The sequence below is a fragment of the Pagrus pagrus genome (genome assembly GCF_965226575.1).
Source record: "Pagrus pagrus genome assembly, chromosome: 16".
NCBI classification, from domain to species: Eukaryota; Metazoa; Chordata; class Actinopteri; order Spariformes; family Sparidae; genus Pagrus; species Pagrus pagrus.
Window position 1 is genome coordinate 11,385,087 of NC_140200.1, and position 18,582 is coordinate 11,403,668.

At 43.0% G+C, this 18,582-nt stretch overlaps 1 protein-coding gene and 1 long non-coding RNA gene across 10 annotated transcripts in view; one reads left to right on the forward strand and one right to left on the reverse strand.

Annotated features, from left to right (window-relative positions):
- Positions 1-5,941: 5,941 nt before the first annotated feature.
- LOC311272101 lies at positions 5,942-7,390 on the forward strand. 2 transcript variants are annotated; one of them, XR_014624513.1, is made up of 3 exons: positions 5,942-6,410; positions 6,620-6,705; positions 7,042-7,390. It is a non-coding gene; the product is annotated as an uncharacterized lncRNA (long non-coding RNA). The 2 variants fall into 2 exon arrangements; XR_014624514.1 differs by having other exon boundaries at positions 5,942-6,073.
- A 2,255-nt stretch (positions 7,391-9,645) lies between these two features.
- The window catches only part of adgb (androglobin), a 43,040-nt gene continuing 34,103 nt past the window's right edge, over positions 9,646-18,582 (reverse strand). For 2 of the 8 annotated variants that reach the window (XM_084378236.1, XM_084378243.1), the window contains 7 exons: positions 17,431-17,588; positions 16,218-16,370; positions 15,142-15,232; positions 14,925-15,027; positions 11,282-11,468; positions 9,969-11,117; positions 9,646-9,794 (listed from right to left, as the gene is read on the reverse strand). In XM_084378236.1, coding sequence (XP_084234362.1) covers positions 10,914-11,117; positions 11,282-11,468; positions 14,925-15,027; positions 15,142-15,232; positions 16,218-16,370; positions 17,431-17,588 — 896 coding nt within the window. In that variant the 3' untranslated portion in view covers positions 9,646-9,794; positions 9,969-10,913. Of the gene's footprint in view, positions 9,795-9,968; positions 11,118-11,281; positions 11,469-14,924; positions 15,039-15,141; positions 15,233-16,217; positions 16,371-17,430; positions 17,589-18,582 lie in introns of those variants that run through there. The other 6 variants (XM_084378239.1, XM_084378238.1, XM_084378237.1 and 3 more) reach the window with 6 other exon arrangements.

Below are 18,582 nucleotides of genomic sequence, written 5' to 3' on the forward strand. Positions count from 1 at the left end.
ATATGTGTGTGATCGACTGCTAACTTGACCAGTGGTGTACACTAACCTCTTGCCCAATGTGAGCCGGGATCTGTCGCGATTTAACAAATAGGGGACCAAAACGCAAGACACACAGGCGGACAAGCAACTAAACGGAGAGCAAAATACAAAATGCGAGGACCAAACACAAAAGCTAAACGAGGTCAAAGCAATAGCGAAGGAAATTGGACACAGGTGGAACACATCAGGGAGGGGCAGACAGCCATAAAAGAAAACAGACAAAGGGAGGAAGTAGAAATTGAGACATGAAACAGGAGGATATAACTTCAAAATAAAACAGGAAATGACAAAACCACAAACTAAAACTATGACAGGCTCCAGCACACAGCAGCCGTACCAAGGATCAGCAGGTATAGATGATAGATAGATGGTTGTATTGTGATGCTGGGGACAAAAAGATCACGAGCTCACAGTTGGGCCCCTTAACGAGTAAAAAGATCTAATCTTCAATATGCGATACTCATCCAGTACCTCTGACAGGCTGCGGTCTATCTGGATTAGCCGCCACAACTCACAAAACTCTATCCTCGGTCATGTGTCCCCTCGGAGCTTAAATTAGTCGAGTTCAGGACCTCAGTGCATCTGTGTATGTTCATAAGGTCACAGATGAAAGTACCAGCCTTGACAAGCTCAGCTGAGGCCACTCGCGCATGAGTGACACCGACGTTGCCACCTGTTTGGGCTGTTTGCTAACACGCTCATCTTCGACAGGTTGCCGCCAGCAGTGGGGACGGGGGCACAGCAGCGGAAGTAATAGCAGTGTTTGCACTCTCCTTCTAACAACACCTGATACCAGCTCGGTCCTGAACTGGCGAAAGTCCAAAAAAGGGCATTTTCGACGCCGGCCATAGCTGCACATAATAATCAGTGCTGATTATATGAGCGTGCGTGTCCTTTGTCGGTGTAAAGGATGCGTCAAGGAAATGAAGATGCTGTTGAGTAAAAAAGGGCACAAAAAGATATGAAGAGGAGCAGGGAGCAAATTATTAATTCAGTAATCGTATCAGGCTGGCTTGGGAACAATTGTTGCAACGCTGATTTTGCATAATGAACTGAAATTGACCACACGCACCTTCCAACCCTGACTGATATCGCCCGATCCAGAATACATTACGCGAAGGCAAACAAAGCGCTCCTTATTAGTCGATCCTTGCATGTGTGAGAGTGAGTGAGTGAGTGAGTGATGTGGCAGGGGAGGGCCACTCTGACATCAGTGATTTAATTTAGCACCATTGTGTCGCGGCGGGGCCCATTCATCTGGCTGCATTGTGTGTACGCGTGTGTGTTGTGTTTTGAGTCTGACTGCTGTGTTTGTGCTCTTTGATAAGGCTTTTCATGGGCCAGCGCCGTATTAGTGTTTTTTCTTCTTCTTTTTTTTGTAAAGGGCCAAAGTGTAAAGACAAGAGAGAGGGGGATGGACCAGCACGGGTGTAAATCGCCTTTACAGTCATAGTGATATGGCTATATGCATTCATTTGGGCAAGATTTTATTTTGTAGGGTTAAAAAGTAGCTCTTAGCCCTGTGCTGCCAACTTTTTAGCTTCAAACAGTGTTCTGGGGACCTTATTTTCCTCTGAGAACAGCTTGTTTATTCAGTTATGGAAAGAATAAATATTTCTCAGTTTGTTTTATCTAATTAATACTGTCAATATCAAAATTCTGAGTTTGAATTCCATCTGCAAAACTAAAAAGTGCCCCATTAATCTTTACAGAACCAGGAAGTCTCTTGAGATGAATACATTATTGGTCTAAAACTAAAATGAATGTTGAGTGTCCATCCTCCTCCTCCTGACCCTCATTTTAAACATTAGGGACAACTTTGTATTGATTTGTAGTGATTTGCAGGGGGTGAGTGAACCCAAACCGTATCAGCAAAATGCCGCCCCCACTGCATAACAGAGCCACCATTTGTTACATCTCTCCACTCCTTCATTCGGATTTTTCTTTTCATTTACCACTCATCTGTACATTTTCACTATGGTACACTTTATTCTTCGGGCAAACTGTACGTGGACCAATTACATCACCACCTCTGCAACCCCTCTCCATTATCTATGCATTATGATTCAACGCAACAACCCTGGGAAATATGCAAATTGAGCACATACAGATCTATTAGCCGCTACGCACATGAGCGGAGCACTAATCTGGTGCTAATCTCAGGTCATAGGTAAGGGTGGATAAGCCAGGAGCGTCTATACAACTATGACTGACTGTATCAAGCAGCCACTGCATTAGCCTCATACCCACTGGCTTCGATTAAATGACTCGAGTGTAGTGGCACTATTTCAGTCAGGGCTGAATTAATCAATTCACATGGAATCAAAATAGATTCCACATACATTATGTATATATATATATATATATATATATATATGTATATATATATATATTTTCTTTATTTTTTTTTGGAAGACACATGCAGCAGACGGTAAAGGGCATTGTTACACAGCAGATTGCAGAGTGAAGTGAAAACACCTACCTACATATGGAAATTTGCATATATTACACAGATGTTTGCACAGATTATGAATATGCATCATGTCATATACATACTACGTGCATCTCATTAGGCCGCTCTTACACAATATGTCTGTATGTTCTCCGTTTATATGAGTGGTTGAATAGCTTGAAAGTTGAAACTGAAACACACAAAACTTGTGTGAAGTTTCATCGACAGACAATGCTCAAACATATGCAAGAAGAATCAATGTCCTTGCACACAGACTATTCACCTCCGGTGGACTTTAGCCACTTAAAATCTTGTCTCAAGCACTCTAGACTGAATCCATCCACACTGTGCAGCCCCCGAGCTCGGCATCACAGTCAGCCCTGTTTGACCCCTGCGGCAGCGAGGCCCTGTGCTGTCTGGTGAAAGCGGGAAAAAAAAAAAAAAAACCCAAGGGGACGTATGGGACAATAGCAGGCTCGTAGAGAGTCAGGGCGTCTGCCTGTCATGCAGAGGGACTGGAGGGACATGGACCTTTCGCCCTCACTGACAGCTGTAGTTAATCAAGCGAATCCTTGCACACCTGAGTTTAGGACTTCTGACCCCCGAGCCTTCCTGCCGCATCCACCCGCTGTGTCCTCGCACAGCCGGTAAAGAACTAGCTAACAAGTGAGAGGACATACGGCATCATCACGTATATAACATCAGACACACATGCTGGGGGCTCGTGATTAAGGGAAACGTGCAGAGGACACTCACGCAAGTGGTTGGTCACAAGAGCGAAAGAGGAAATACCAAGCTAACTAAAATACGCATGATACTCACAAACGTCTGGGAGGCATTGCAAGTTAATGAGCCGATGCCCTTGAGGGAACACTTGATTGTGTCTGCCTGGTTCAATAAGAGGATGTTTTCAATGTCAAACATTGACCGTTGCATGCGGCAGGTAACAAAGCTCTGAGGAACATCTGTCTCTCCACAGAGCCCCACCCCACCCCCCACCCACCCACCAAAGCAAGCAGCCCTTATGGTTACAGTGGGGCTTATAAATATTGATGGGAAGATAAAAGAGATGAGGAGATGGGGGGGTGGAGAAATTGACAATACCATAAAGCCTTCATCACGTCCGCAGCGTTCCTAATCAAAAAAGCCGGAGTCTAATACAAGCGTCAGTTCATCATCCTGGCATCACACCTCATTTTTGATAATATAGAGACGTGTGTGAACATCTGCACCAGGAAACAGCAAAACCTTTTTGTTTTTCTTTCAAGGTCATAAGGTCACGCATCCCTAACAAGCCAGAAATGACTGAAATTGCACTTTTTGTGCGAGCGCGTGTGTTTGCAGGCATGTTTTCAGCAAACAGCTCGGGGGATGTATGTGACACAGCGTCAGCCTGTCTCGACTCGGGGCGGCACAGCTGGTATCAATTCCAATAATCAGCCACGGCGATAAGCTGACCAGCAACACACACACACACACACACACACACACACACACACACATACACGCACAGCTGAGCAGATGGATGCCACTATAAACGAAAAGGGCATTGCCAATGTCAGCATCGCAGGACCTCTGGGAGGACAGATTTCTTAGAAAGAGGCTGCAGTCGGCGTGCAGCCAAAATTAAGTTTACTTAAACCAGTCAGGCGGAGATTGAAGGAAGTGACGTTCAATGTCGCGGACCCAATGAGTCGAGACCACTACTACTGTCAGTCTCAGTCCTCTGAAGGAGCAGAGGGGAAATCCAATACAATCAATGAAAGGCTACCGTGGTTTTACTGGTATTATGTCACACATGGACTTGAAATGATGACCACCCTCATCCCTGACGCACACACGAGGAAAATTAGGCACAAAGGGAAGTGTGTGTGTGAGCGAGAGAGAGACAGAGAGGTCTCCTGTCCTGTTATCGAAGGTGGCAATAATCAATGGCGAGCACAGGACAGGTTATCGATGACTCCCTTGTACAGCCATCCCCCTGTGTGGTTTCAGCTCCAATCAATTCGCACTTTATCAAATCAGCACTTCACCATGACCGTGCTTGTGTCGCTTAACTGCGATGTGGCGACACACTGAGAGTCATCTCGCTGCACACTTCAGAGCACAGACACCCCCTCTTGTCTATATTGATATAAAAATATAAAGAAATACCATTTGTAAATGTAATCAGATTACAACTAGCTATTATTACTACCAGTGCTAGTATTAAAACGCACAGCAGTTCTGCTTGTGGTTTGTCCAAGTTGAGTAACCGTACCACATCCCACAACAGTGTCCTGTCGCACTTTTAAAGGACAAGTTCACCTAAAATGAAAATTCAGTCATGATGATGATCTACTCACCCCCATGCCGGTGGAAAGTCAGGTGAAGTTTCATGGTCCACAAAACATTTCTGGAGCTTCACAGCAAAACAGTGCTGCAGCATTCTTCTAAACAACTGAAGTAGATGGGGAGTAAATGTTTTGTCAACCACGAAACATCACCTGACTTCCCACCAGCACATAGATAATGACTGAATTTTCATTTTTGGGTGAACTTATCCTTTAATTTCAAATGTTTTAAAAGTGGAAAACCAGAATATATGAGTGTTAGAAAGGCAATATCACAGTTGACTGTGATAGTCATGAAAATGAGAATTTTATGAATGGTTATCATCTCGCAGTGTTATTCATATTCATCAGAGCATTAGCTAGCTAGCATACATTCCATGCATTAGCTGGCGAACAACCCATACACCTCCAGAAAAAAATGGTCCCCCCACCCCTGACTGCACGGCTGCGGCGCTGCATTAGAGCTGAAAGTCTGTCAGGAGACCATCGTGACCAACATGTTGTTAAAATGAGCAAAGAAAAGCTGACTTTGACTACAGTTACATTCCTTTCCCCCCCGAGGACCACAGTGCTGGGATGGTGATCCGTCTCAGCGAGGACTCCTCTCGTTCCGCAGCCTCCGATGGTAAATTAAGCCGCGCAATCATCCCCTGTGATTGGCAAAAGGCTACTGCACAATCCGATAAAGTGGGATGAAACTTACACTCCTGTTTTATTGGCAACCTGACACCTCCCGGCTCTGCTGCGTAAACTGAGTGCGCGTCGCTGAATTAATGCAATCATCTCCAACGCGAGGCAATTAGGTTTGTGATTCAAGCAGTCGCTGTGATGCTATTTAAGGAAATTTGTGTGTATCCTCCCATCCAGCCATCTATCTATTAGATTACCCCTCATCTGCATATCAGCTGAGGCAGAGCTTTGAAGCGGTGACATCAAATGCTACACGATTAGCGCTGCGCTAAACAAGCGCTCCTTAACCGCATGAACATGTGGAATAGATCTATGGCAATGAAGCACAACATCTGCTCAAAGATCTTTTGAAATAAACACTTTGGACGGGCTGTGGAAAAACAGGAAGTAACACCCTGACAACCACGATGACTTCGCTTTAATAACTATAGACATGTGCTCTACTTTAAAAACAAACACACATCAGCCGCCACCGAGAGAAGTTTCTTCATATCAGAGGCAGTTAGTATAACTGTCAGGGGATGCAGCTGGATCTTAAAATATCCCAGAAGGCAGCTCGGTATGTATGGACGCACAATCCCTTGATCCCCTCCACTGTAAAAAGAAATGTGTAGTGATGTGCAGAGTGAGGGACAGCTGTCAACCCCCGTCTGCGCTCTGAGACGGACTCTGCTGTCACTGTCAAGTCTTTAAGGGGACACAGAGCTGGACCACGGACAGATAATCTAGATCCTCCTTCGCTTGACACGAGGTTCCATTAAATATCGACTCGGTTTGACCTTCAAGTAGGAATAGACTAATCTTTACAAAGTCGTGGTAGTCCCGGGAGGATCTCGTAGATGCTGATAAATGAGGGCTGTAGGGAAATAAGGGAGATGCAATTAGAAAGCTTAATGGTGAGTTACAAGAGAACACATAAGATTTCTCACTCTATAGGTGTTTATCACCTAAATCTGATGACAGATGCTGTTTTTCTACACTGATGACGACCTTGTGTTCATTGCTTTATTCACCCTGCACCCACAAATCTGATGGGTTGCTTTTTTTTTTTTTCAAACTCTTGACTCATTATTTGATTCCCCCCCCCTCCTTCTGGTGTCTGCAGAGCTGTGCTGTGTTGGCTGAAGAGGGAGGTGGCGTTGCTGGAGAGCAGGCCAGAGAGGAGTGAAGGCAGAGTGAAGCAAAAGCAAGGTGAGGCAGGGGGAGAGAAAACAGTTGGGTTACAAGAATGAGGCTGCAACCAGGTCAGCATTTTCTGCGGCTGCAGGTCTGGGCTTTTGTGTGTGTCTCTGCGTGTGTGTGTGCATTAGAGGCAGAGTTACAAGGGTTTTGGATTACTGCAGCGATGCCTGGGCGTCAATCTGTGAGCCCTCACCTTTTCCCCTTCAGTGCTATCACTCTGTCAACATACAGTAAAAGCTTGGCCTTTTGCTCCCTGTCGTCTGAGCTGAGTCTTTTAGCTGCAGTAGCAGCAGCAGCAGCACAGGCTCCTTTCTCTCAAAGTCCTGCTCCTCTGTCTTTTATCAGCATGGCAGGCTCTGAGGACGGACCTCTGAAGACATTCAGTCCCCGAGGGACAGAGCAACAACAATGGGACAGCGCCGCAGCGTGTTGAGCCAATAAGCCAAAGGACCCTGTGTCCCCCCCGAGCCAGCTGGAAGTGTATGTTAGTGTGTGCGTGTGTGTGTGTGCGTGCGTGTGTGTGCGCTTATTGATGTGTGCTGGAATGCATGTGCTCATACAAGGCAGAGAAAGGGGAATGATGAGGCAAAAGGAGCATCGGGCTCTTAAAGACTTGAGGGGTAAATTACAGATTTACAGATCAATGCAAAATCAGTTTACACTTTCTTATGGAAGAGAATTACTGGACGCTGCACAATTTAGAGACGTACACTAAAACATTTTGGGAAAAACAAGCAGTCGTTTCTTACTGACAGTTAAATCAGATCGATATACATGTCCACATGATCGCATGTTCGTCTGTTAGGCTTAATCTAAAGCTACAGCCAGGAGACGATGAGCTTAGCGTGGCATAAAGGCTGGAAGCAGAGGGAAACAGCTGGCCTGCTCTTACCACAGCCAAAAATAAATAAAATCTGGGCCTGTGGAAGCTATTAGCCCCTGTTTCCAGTCTTAATGCTAAGCTAAGCTAACAGTCTCCTTGCTCAACATCTATATACAGCGCACACATTGAAGAGTGGTATCGATCTTCTCCTTGAACTCTTGAAAGGAAAGTGAATAAGCATATTTTCAGAAAATGCTGAACAACTTCCTAAAAAAACGGAAATAGGACAATTTGATGCAGATCCTAGATCTGCTGAGCTCAAGTTACGGTTGTGGCAGTTTAGAGTGATATTGGGTTAGTGATTGAATTAAAGAGCACTGTTGGGCCTTTTTACTAAGTGCCATTCTAGTCTTTTATCCATAGCTCTCGCCCTGGACAGCTATTTAAGAGAATGAAGAGATTACAAAGATGAATTACTACATGTATTTGTGTAGATTTGTGAATTGATATCTTCTAAACATTATTGTCTGATCTTGTTGGGTGCTGTATGCATCAAGTCAGAAGTTAAAAAACAGAAGATCAATACAGGTTATTTTATTTAACCTTAAGCAAATCATGCTTTTCACATACAGCTTCATCAAGTTTTGCATCGGGTCCTGTCTTGAATGTATCTAGCATCTCACTCTCACTGTGCTGAGCTAGAAAGGTGGCAGGGTCCACCACATACAGTGTAAACAAAGTGAAAGAGAGTTTGTTTATTTAATTTGTTTAGGCAATCGCTTCTGATCACAATATCATCCCCTAAACTACATAGTGCACCTTTAAGTTGAACAACTAACTGATGTACTGGTAACTTCATGATGAACTTGATACTGAGCCACATGAGATCTGACGACAGTGCCGCACAGTAGCTATATAGACAGTATATAGCTAGTATGTCTATATAGTAGCGTATATGCGACAGAGATGCTGCAATAGAAAAGAAGAGAGAAACCATGAAGAATCAGCAGTTCCCGCAAGTTAGAATGCCCTTTTGTCATTCACATAACTAACATCAAAGAAATTGATTAAGGCGTTCTTGAATTATTACCTCCAAAATGGAAAGTGAATTAAAGACCCACCACAGTCTCCACACCACTCGGGGAATGTGTATCTGCTTTCGCTTAATTTCATCATCCCTCTATGTGGGTCCATTTAGGAATCAAATATTCTCTTATTACTTGTGGGAAGTCAAGTGCGCACACACACAGTTTACACACACACACGCTGGCCGGCTGTCCCCTTGCTTTCAAGGTTACACCAGAGTTCTTCAGTCGCTCACAACACATTTGCATCAAACCAACCAGCCAACAGCTGCCAATTAACACACAGCCTCTCCGTTAATACACACACGTCACTGACAATTACAGTGTTGGGTGATCTCTCTCTCTCTCTCCAACAACAGAATGGTGCGACACACATACGCACCTCGTGCACAGAAGAGGAGGAGGAGGAGGTTTGGGTGTGTGCGGAAAACTGCAAATAACAGCTAATGATTTAGAAAGGGGAGGAATGAATTGGGCTAGAGGGAACGGTGTGGAGACAAGAGGGAATGTTCTGTGCCAGGAACAAGGCTTTCAGGATTAGTTCTGTCATGCAGTTACAAGGGGAGAAAATAGTGGTTGGCTAGATGAGGCCTGACAGACTGAGGAGAGACTGAAAATGCAGTGAGGAACACAGAGATATAACGGACACCAAGCAATGCAGACATGAAGACGCTGCGTTTGTAGTGCGTGTGTGTGTAGAAGGCAGCTTAAGTTTGCTTGTGTCTACAGCATTCTTTGACATCTTATTATTTCCACATTAAGGTCCTTTATCATTCTGAAATCATCTCCTACAAGGAAGAATTTGAAAAGCTTTAAAGCAGGAGCAGATGACTGCAGGATGACTTTGCACATGCACACACACACACACACACACACACACACACACACACACACACACACACGAGCAGGCACTCACAATTCTTCTCATCCTGCCACTTTGTACACACACACTCTAACACCTGCACACACACAGAGTAATGATCATTTCCTTCATGCAGCAGCACCAAATGGAACTATTCATTAATGTCAAACAGCACAGTGCAGGCTTGGTAATGAAAATTTATTAACGTCCGCAGCCACTAGATGGCACCCTCTCCCCTTTCATTTCCAATTTAGCTTCTCATTCCTCAGCTGATCAGCTGACTCTCTCTGTGGGATGGAGACCCTCTGGATGCACTCCGAACACTGAGCTAAAAGAAAATGGCACTTAGGTCACTAGATCAGATTAATCTGAGAGAGAAACACTATATTGATTAACAGTTTAAATGCATATTAGCAACCTAACCATCTGTTTGGAAATATGTTCGCTTTAACCTTGTGGGTTATCGATAGTTACCATGTCGCCATAAAGATCTGCCACCTACCTTTGCTGCGTTTTCTCATAAACTTTGTCTCATAGGGATCAGGACTCTTGTGGGCTTCTCTCAGCATGAATATATCAATTAACCGATCAATCGGTACCACTCAGCTTGTGGGAGGTTGCCTGTACCAAGCGTGCCTTGAGGCGTACAGTCGATACAGTGACCTTCAAGAAAACAAAAGATTTGCGGAATATAATCAGGCATGCTGGGCATCGAAAAGTCAAAGCCATAGATTGCAAGTGAGATGGCTTGACATTCTCAATTGCGATGACAGAGGAAGTGATTTTATATGTCAGCACACAGCCAGTCATAGACATTTTGTCATTTAAAAGGTATTATATTTGATACATTTAAAAGGGAAATGAACAAACAGTACAAACATTGGCACTGAACACGGTATCTTTGGGTGAAAATCATCACAAACATTAACAAGCTAACTTTTAAGAGTCTTTAAAGGTGCACTGTGTAGTTTAGGGGAATAGAAAGATCTTCACTGACTCAAGAAAAACAAACTCTCTTCATTTTCATGACTAAATAAATATTTAAAAAATAATGAAACAAACTGACCTTAAAGGACAGCACAATTTCATACTGTTTTACTTTGTTTAAATTTGACGGACCCTGCCACCTTTCTATCTTCAAACAGTGTTCTGGGGACCTTATTTTTTCTCTGAGAACAGCTTGTTTATTCAGTTATGGCAAAAAATGAGTATTTCTAAGTTTGTATTATTAGCTGATTAATATTCTTCACCAAAACTACATAGTGCCCCTTTAAAGAGTCATAAGACATAAGCAAAAGACAATATCAGCACTGCAAAAGGTGCATCAACAATCTTTTGGTCTAGTATGAAGGCTAAGATGGTGTGATTAAATGCAGATTCTTCAGCACAGACTCGTGGAGAGGTGTCTGCCGAGAGAGCTGAGACTGGAAGTTAGTGCCAATGACCATCATTTCTTCTTGCCAGCACTCTTGGCACGTTTGTTAGGCTTCTGGGTGGCAGAGGAGGTGGGGGTTGTTTTTTCTAGAACTGCCTGCTGGGCCTCATCCAGAGCTTGTTTCTCTTCTTGTTCCTTTTTCACGGCCGCCATCTGACGGCTACTAAATGCCTCGCAAGCGTCGAGAAACTTCTTGCGGCGCTGCCACAAGGCTGCCTGGAGACGAGACAGAGAGGCAAAGGGGAAGAAGTTACAGAGTGATGTCTAACCAGAGGGAAAAGCAGCTTACAGCAGATATTTCTCACTCTCAAACTGATAAATATCACTGCCTTCATCTTCACTTTCAGATATCACACAGGTCTCTCTCTGTCTCGACTGACCTGCATGTTCTCACACATCTCCAGCGGGCATCTAATTGGCTCCTTCTGGTTGAGCGCCTGCTGTTTCTGTTGCTCCAGCACAATGTCTCGGACCAAGCGGTACGTCTGTATCTTTTCCAGGCGATCTCTCTGTTGGATCTCTTCTATGTGAGAGTCCACCACCGCTGGAAATTCCTTCTGCCGTCTACTGAAATATACAAACATACAAAGTTCATATGCATCTTAATGGTATGTAAATGCTCGGCAACAGGGACAGAGATATGGGAGTATGCTTGTAATGTTTCCATACAGTATGTAATAGAGCATGAGAACTACAATTCAGGCTGCTGCTCGGAAATACATGGCAATTTTTTTGCCATGTGGCCGTCAAGAGTTTGCACAAGCACTGCTCACATCTCAGACAGTAACGCCGGGCTAACAATAACAGCTGGGACATGCTACCAGCTAAACCTCTGGTGAAAAGGGCTGACCTGCCGTAAGATCAAAAAACTAGCATGTTGACAACTTTGCTAACACAGCCAAACATCATTCCACAGCACCAACAAAAGACTTATCACTTAGCAAGCCAGCTTATATTACTAACTAGTCCAACAACAACAAGTTCGCCTCTGTATCCGTCTTGTAGCCTTTTATTTAGTCTGAGACTCTCCTCTCTTGCATGGTCACTGTCTCTTTCTCTCGTCTTGGCTTCCTCCGTCAACGTCTTCTTTAGTCAAAAGCTGCTGTGATAGCAGTATAAACACCAACACTCCCCAGCAGTGCTCTGAGGCAGAGTCAGCTAGCAACTCACTCGAGCTACAGTACAGTTACAGGATGCTTTCAGGAAACTCACAGAGAGTTGAGGCAGAGCAGCTTGAGGACATTAGAGGGAAAACCAGAGGACGTGTTTGCATTGAATATGATCCAGTTTCACCCAAATCACTGATACTATGTGTGATGTACAATGCACTGTGATACTACCCACTCACCGAAGTTATATAGCACAGAAGCAAGCGATAAGGGGGTGGAGTGGCTGAGAAAGAGACACCATTCACCCTATTACTAGTCACTGTACCATCAAAACTATTTGGAAGGTAAAAATGTTACATAATGTTGCTTTAAATTTGGTTTTCAATAAAAACTGGCACTGCCACAACTGCCACAACTACAAATCAAGGTGACTTGCAGACGGAAATGCTAAATGTGCTGACCAATGCTGCACGCACAAGCAAATCACTAAAAGAGATTTCGAATAAGCCACCAACAGCCTAATTAGCATAATATTTTACATTTTACCCATGCATACCTGACATATTGGTCTAGAAATACAACTGACATATACAGAAGATGCTATACATTCTGGAAGGTGCTTCCTGGACCAAGGAAAGGTGGCTGAATGCTGAGGGGAGGCTTTGTCATTTGTATTCTTTTCCAACAATTTATTCATGTATGATAACCCACCGTATAACACTGTGCTGTGGTATGTGCACAATTTTGGAGGAACTGTGTAAAGGGAAGGGAGTTTATCAGAGGGATTTGGTCTGTGTGTGCAGGTAAATGTAAACATCTGTGTATATGTGAATAAGATAAGACATATTACATCATTAAAATGCTGGATTATTTATTCAAAGTGATTTACAGTGATGTGCCAGTGCATACTGTATGTTCTATCTAATTCTGAAGGGAGCATGTTGAGTGTCAGATAGACAAATATAATGTCAGCTCAAACTCTAGTACAGCAAATCATATCGAATTCCACCAAATATAACAGGCTTTTCTGCGAGGTGGGACAAACTGACAATGTTGACACAGTCAGGACAAATAAAAATGGAAATGTGTCTGCAAAAAATGTGGCTCTGGAAATGCAGAGATAGGCAGAGGACATGATGGACACACAGTCCTGTAACTTATCTGATATCCCAAGTTGAATATCTTGATTTATATCTGAGAGGTCCATTTGGTTTTAGTTGAAACCACTGTTTTATGCACTTCACTATTAAGAATTGACTGTATAACTTAGATATCAATTATATGTGTGTGTGGAAAGAAGAGCGACATATATAGAGTGGACGTGTGTGTGTGTGTGTGTGTGTGTGTGTGTGTGTTTGTTGCAGGGAGGAAATGACTGTAAGGAGCCCTCTGAGGTGCGCACTCAAAGGGAATTCAAAGAGAGATTATAAGTGCTAAATACAGCTGCCTATTTCCTATAGGCTGACCTTAATGAAGAGAAGAGGCCAGTTCAGGTGATGATGAAGTTCATTCTGTTAATGAACACTGTCCTCTTCTACCTCCTCCACTGTGCGTAACAGTGCTATAAAGATGGCATACATGAGTGTGCGTGAATCTATGATGTGCCCTGTGGTGCACCTTTGTGAGGAAGAGGTGTGCTGCAGACTAATCAGACTCCCCTAATAGACTCCTCCTCAGGATCTCGCTCCCGGCTCCGATCGCAGGGCCACAGTGTCGGCAGCCATTAGCAGCTGGACACGGGCACACACGTATGGCCGCGCACACACAAATGCACACGCCCACAGCAGGAGAGGATGGAGAGGTGATGGGAGAGGGGGCACATCTCATTGGAGCGATGAGCTCATTGGGGTCCTGAAATAGCTCTCTAATTAACGGACCCAAATATCATCTCATTTATCATGGAGGGGAGGAGAGGGAGGAGAGGGGAGGATGGTGTGAGGGAGGCTAAAGGGAGACTGAGGGGATCCGGGGAGGGAGACTCTTCCCTTAAGAACACTGATGACAGAAGTCAAAAGTTGACACACACACACACACACACACAAGCAAAAAGCTGACTCACTGACTTTCAGGACAATATACAGTTGCAGCTACCTGTAGAATGTGCTGCGCATCAACTTCTTCATGGACCCACCGCATCATTACATACATTCAGCTGCATATATTGTTAAAACATTATTCATTATTATTATTAATGTATTAATATTCATCATTATTTTATTCTTTTTAAAAAAAGAATGTCAATAGTTTAATGAAAACTGTTTTGTGACATTTGTAAGATTGGATTTAAACATTTGATCTGGAAACTGATCTTTTCATTTCTGTATTTTTTTTGTTCTGTTCTCCACTTAGCCTCCCCTTAATGTCTCTACATATATAAATTATTAACCCCTACGCTCTGTGTCCATACATTGCCCTTTCAGGCCAGCCAAAGGCTACAGTCTTATAACATTGCTGTTCACAGCACCAATGGGAGCAAAGGTCATAAACACAGGAACTCACTCGCAATGTCCTGCAGATATGAACCAATCTGCTGAGGAGAAGAATACTGCTAACTCCACCAGCGTAGCAAAATGCATACTGAAAATACACAGTCACACTCACAAACGACCCCCTGGTATAATCATGCCTTGCAGACGAGGCATAATTTAGCTTCACAAAGCTAGAAAAATACAATGAGAAGATGAGTCAGTCTTGGCTGTTTAGGTGGTATTCTCCCTCTATGCCCTCCAAGCACAGATGTGAATTTGTCTGTGTGCGGTAACTGTGTCAGTGTAAGACTGTGTGAGCGACTGCTACGACCTGCTCTGATCATCATTCTAAGTTAAGTCTAAGTTTTCTCACTAAAAAATAAAGTGAGCAAAGAGATGAATGGAAAAAAAGTCGGAGAAAAGGAAATTTAAGAGTGGCGAAGCACCTGATAAAGGGAGTGTAGTCCATGTGAAGACGGGAGCACGAGGTATCTGACAGCTCTTGATTAGGGGGACTGAGAGAGGCGCCAGGATCAGATCTGGAAGCAGCTGCAAAAAGCCTTATTATAATACAGCATGTGACAAATAACGGAAATAGAGAGTGCCCAGATGCATCTGTATATATATGTGTGTGTGTGTGTGTGTGTAACTAGAGTTTAGTACCTAGCTCTCTGCTTTCTGCACCGTCTGTGGTAGATTCATCACTTGCTCTGTGATGGACTTGGTTAAGAAACTTGAGACGAGACTGTAAAGCCTAAAAAGATAAAACATTCTGTCTGTAGTAGCTGTTTGAGTAAGTGAGGGCCATATCAAAATGAATTTAAAAACAGAATAACAGAAAATAGAAAATGTCACTGTTAATACACATTGAAATGCTTATAAACCATTTATTAGCAATTGTAAAGGTTCATAAAGATCAGTTGCAACTGTATTATGGGCAACCATCCATGTTTATAGATGAACTACATGGTATTTATTAAAAATTTACAAAGAATTATTAAAATGACTGGCAACTTTAAAATAACAATTGCCTAACGGTGCAATATCTAAACATTTTACTTTAAATCACACAAAAATTAAACGTACTATGTGTAAAAATTGGACTGTAGCTGTGTTAGCTAGTTAGCTTGATTAGCTGTGCATCTAGTGGTCCAGACTGGGGCACAAGGGGTTAGGAGTAGTGACTACACTACTAGCCCAGGAGCCTTGGGATGCGCCAGGGCTAGCTAGTTAGCAGGCTAACGTCAGTTGGTAACTCTTCAACACAATGCATAGACATCATAACTTAAAAAATGTTATTTCTTTACATAATGCACATTTAACTAAAATTATTAACAGAATGTAAGAAATATCAAATATACAACTTTAAAGTCAAATACATCTTTGTAGTGTGTTGGGGACACTCCCACACTTTCCCATTGCTCTGGGCTCCCAACCTAGGCATACTCAAGACAGCTAATAGGACAGCTAGCTTCATGGCTACCTGAGCTAACCAGCTGCAGTTAGCAGCAGTTAGTGGTCACTCTGGTGATGCTTCTCCCTTTTTGTTTGGAGAATATGAATTCAACGTGGCCAATTCTTACATATTGCACCTTCAACAAATGGTTCATAAAGCATTTCATTGTTAACAGTGAAATAATTATTGACAAAAGTTTAATTAATGATAAATGTACCATTTATTAATGATGGTCATTATAAAATGTAACCCCATTACAGTACATACACAACGTCTGGATTACCTTGTCACATCGGCCTGCTTCAGCCATTTCCCAGGCTTTTTTAAAAGCTTTAATTTGGTCCATTCTCTCTGTGTTCGTCACCTTGATGCTCTCTGCTTTGCCCTTGTCGCTGACCACACGCAGCGTCCAGTTTGGCTTCGTCAAGTCAAGTCCCTGCACAAACATATACACACACGAACCACACATACACACACACATAGAAGTAACGCACACGCTCACGCACGAAACATCAGCTGAAGGTCACCGCAGCACAACACTTATTATAGAGAATGTCTCTTTCAACAAGCACCTCAGACCGTCTGGTACACAGTCTGGGTTTTTATGTGCTGTTCGGCTGTCTTGTCTTCATTGGAAGTAACAGATCATTTTTAGTACATTCATTAAGTCCTAAAAAAAAATCTATTAAAAATGGGAATTTATTAAAGGGGATTAGTATTCTGAAAATCTGCCTTTCAAATGTCATTGTCTTTCGGGTTTGACGTTTAACACGGCAGAGAATAAAGAGAATAAAAGCCACCTATTACATGGATCAGAGGTTTATCAAGCAGCTGCGTTTCTGGCTGCTAAACCAGGACCATTACAGAGAGAATTACAGACCAGGAGATTACAGTGTGTGATAAGACAAGTGTCTCTCATTCAGTGCAAATACACACGGGTCATCCTGGCAGTTGTGGGATATGGTTGATGCTGGTCTTTTTGTTAGCATTTCATAGTCACTGGGCAGCAGAGCCAACCAAATATGTAAATGCTGACCTGCCTGATAAAGCAAACTAAAAATTAAATAAAAGGGGACATCAGGACCGAGTTCAACAACAATCTCATTATGTGTGGTTCGGATGGGAATCTGTGAAGAGGAGTGAAGTGTGTACTCCACTGAAGTGCCACACCCTCCTCTTGAAAAGGTTAATATTACTACTTACGCTAATTTTGCTCAAAGTTTTACATGACAAGTACGCCTGCACCCTGTCTTAACATAGGATACTATGGGAAAATATGTAGCTATGGAATGATAACAAAAGCAGTGCACAGCCTTCATATGAGCACGTTGCCTATTTGCATTCGACCTTGCTTTATTGAATGGTTTTCATACGTAGCATTCTTATATCATTGCCAAGCTAAACAGATAATCCTTCACATTATGGATATGAAATATATACACAATACTGGTTCTAAATTGCAGTTGACAGTGTTGTTGTCTGTGGTGAAGCATTACCATTACCAGCGTGGTGGCAGACTTGGACGTGGCAGCTGGCTTCCCCTTGTCCTTGTCACCTTCGCCTTTGCGGCTAGCTTTGGCCGTGTCAGATTTGTGTCCATCATGGCTCGGCGTGTCTGCAGCAGGTGAACACGTCACGTCCTCAAGCTTATGTACTACATTTTGCAAACAGAGATGAGGTAGATTCACTTTTTCTGTCATCATCAACAAAGTCAGAATACCTTACATTTGTGCAAAATTCAAGTCCCTTCTTGTTTTTAAGATTAATGTTTGATGCTTTACTGTGTAGAATGATGTATGGGTCTAAGGACAGAGGGTGTCATACATGGTGCAGATGGAAAAAACTCCCGAGACAATATGATTCATGATTTTTGGGCTATAAAAATAAAATTGAATTGACTTGGCATACCCAAGTTTCGGCTAATCAAGCTAACGGCAGCTGCAGTTAGCAGCAGTTAGCGGTTACTCTGGTGATACAGTATGCTGCCCCGATTGTTCTGAGAATGAATTTGACAGGTGGCCAATTCTCAAACTTGTGAATTGAAAAATATTTGCAGATACATATTCTGGAATATCTAAGAAGAATAAGTGCCTTTTTAAGGATTTAATGTGGTAATTATACTATTTTTTGTGCAAAAACAATGCCAGATACACATTAGTGCATTTTTCATGCCTTAAAACATTCGGGAAGGGGATCTTCTCAACCAAACTTTCCACATGTTTTGATCAATTCAATAAAAGTCTAAAGACTTAAACCTTTCTCAGTGAACCTCAGCTGTTCACATCCTGCTTGACACAAAGCTCCTCTGCGGTGGGAGTGGTGAAAACGCTTCATGTGCCGTGTGGTCGAGCGTGTGCTAGATGGCACTGTTGCACTTTACATCTTAAATGAACACAATCCCCCCAGCTTAGATGAGGCATTAACCATGAGTCTCACTTCTCTGATATAGAGAGGCATGATAATCCATCATTCAGCTGACACCCTGCCATTCTGCCTGGAGAGCTTTGGTGCATGATCATTGAGTTACTCTTATCTCAAGTCATACAGAAATTCAATGTTCACACTGGATCTAAATATCAATCTGTGGTGGTGTAACGTCAGGCTGATACATGTATTGAAAACTGATTTTCAGCGGACCAAATTTAAAT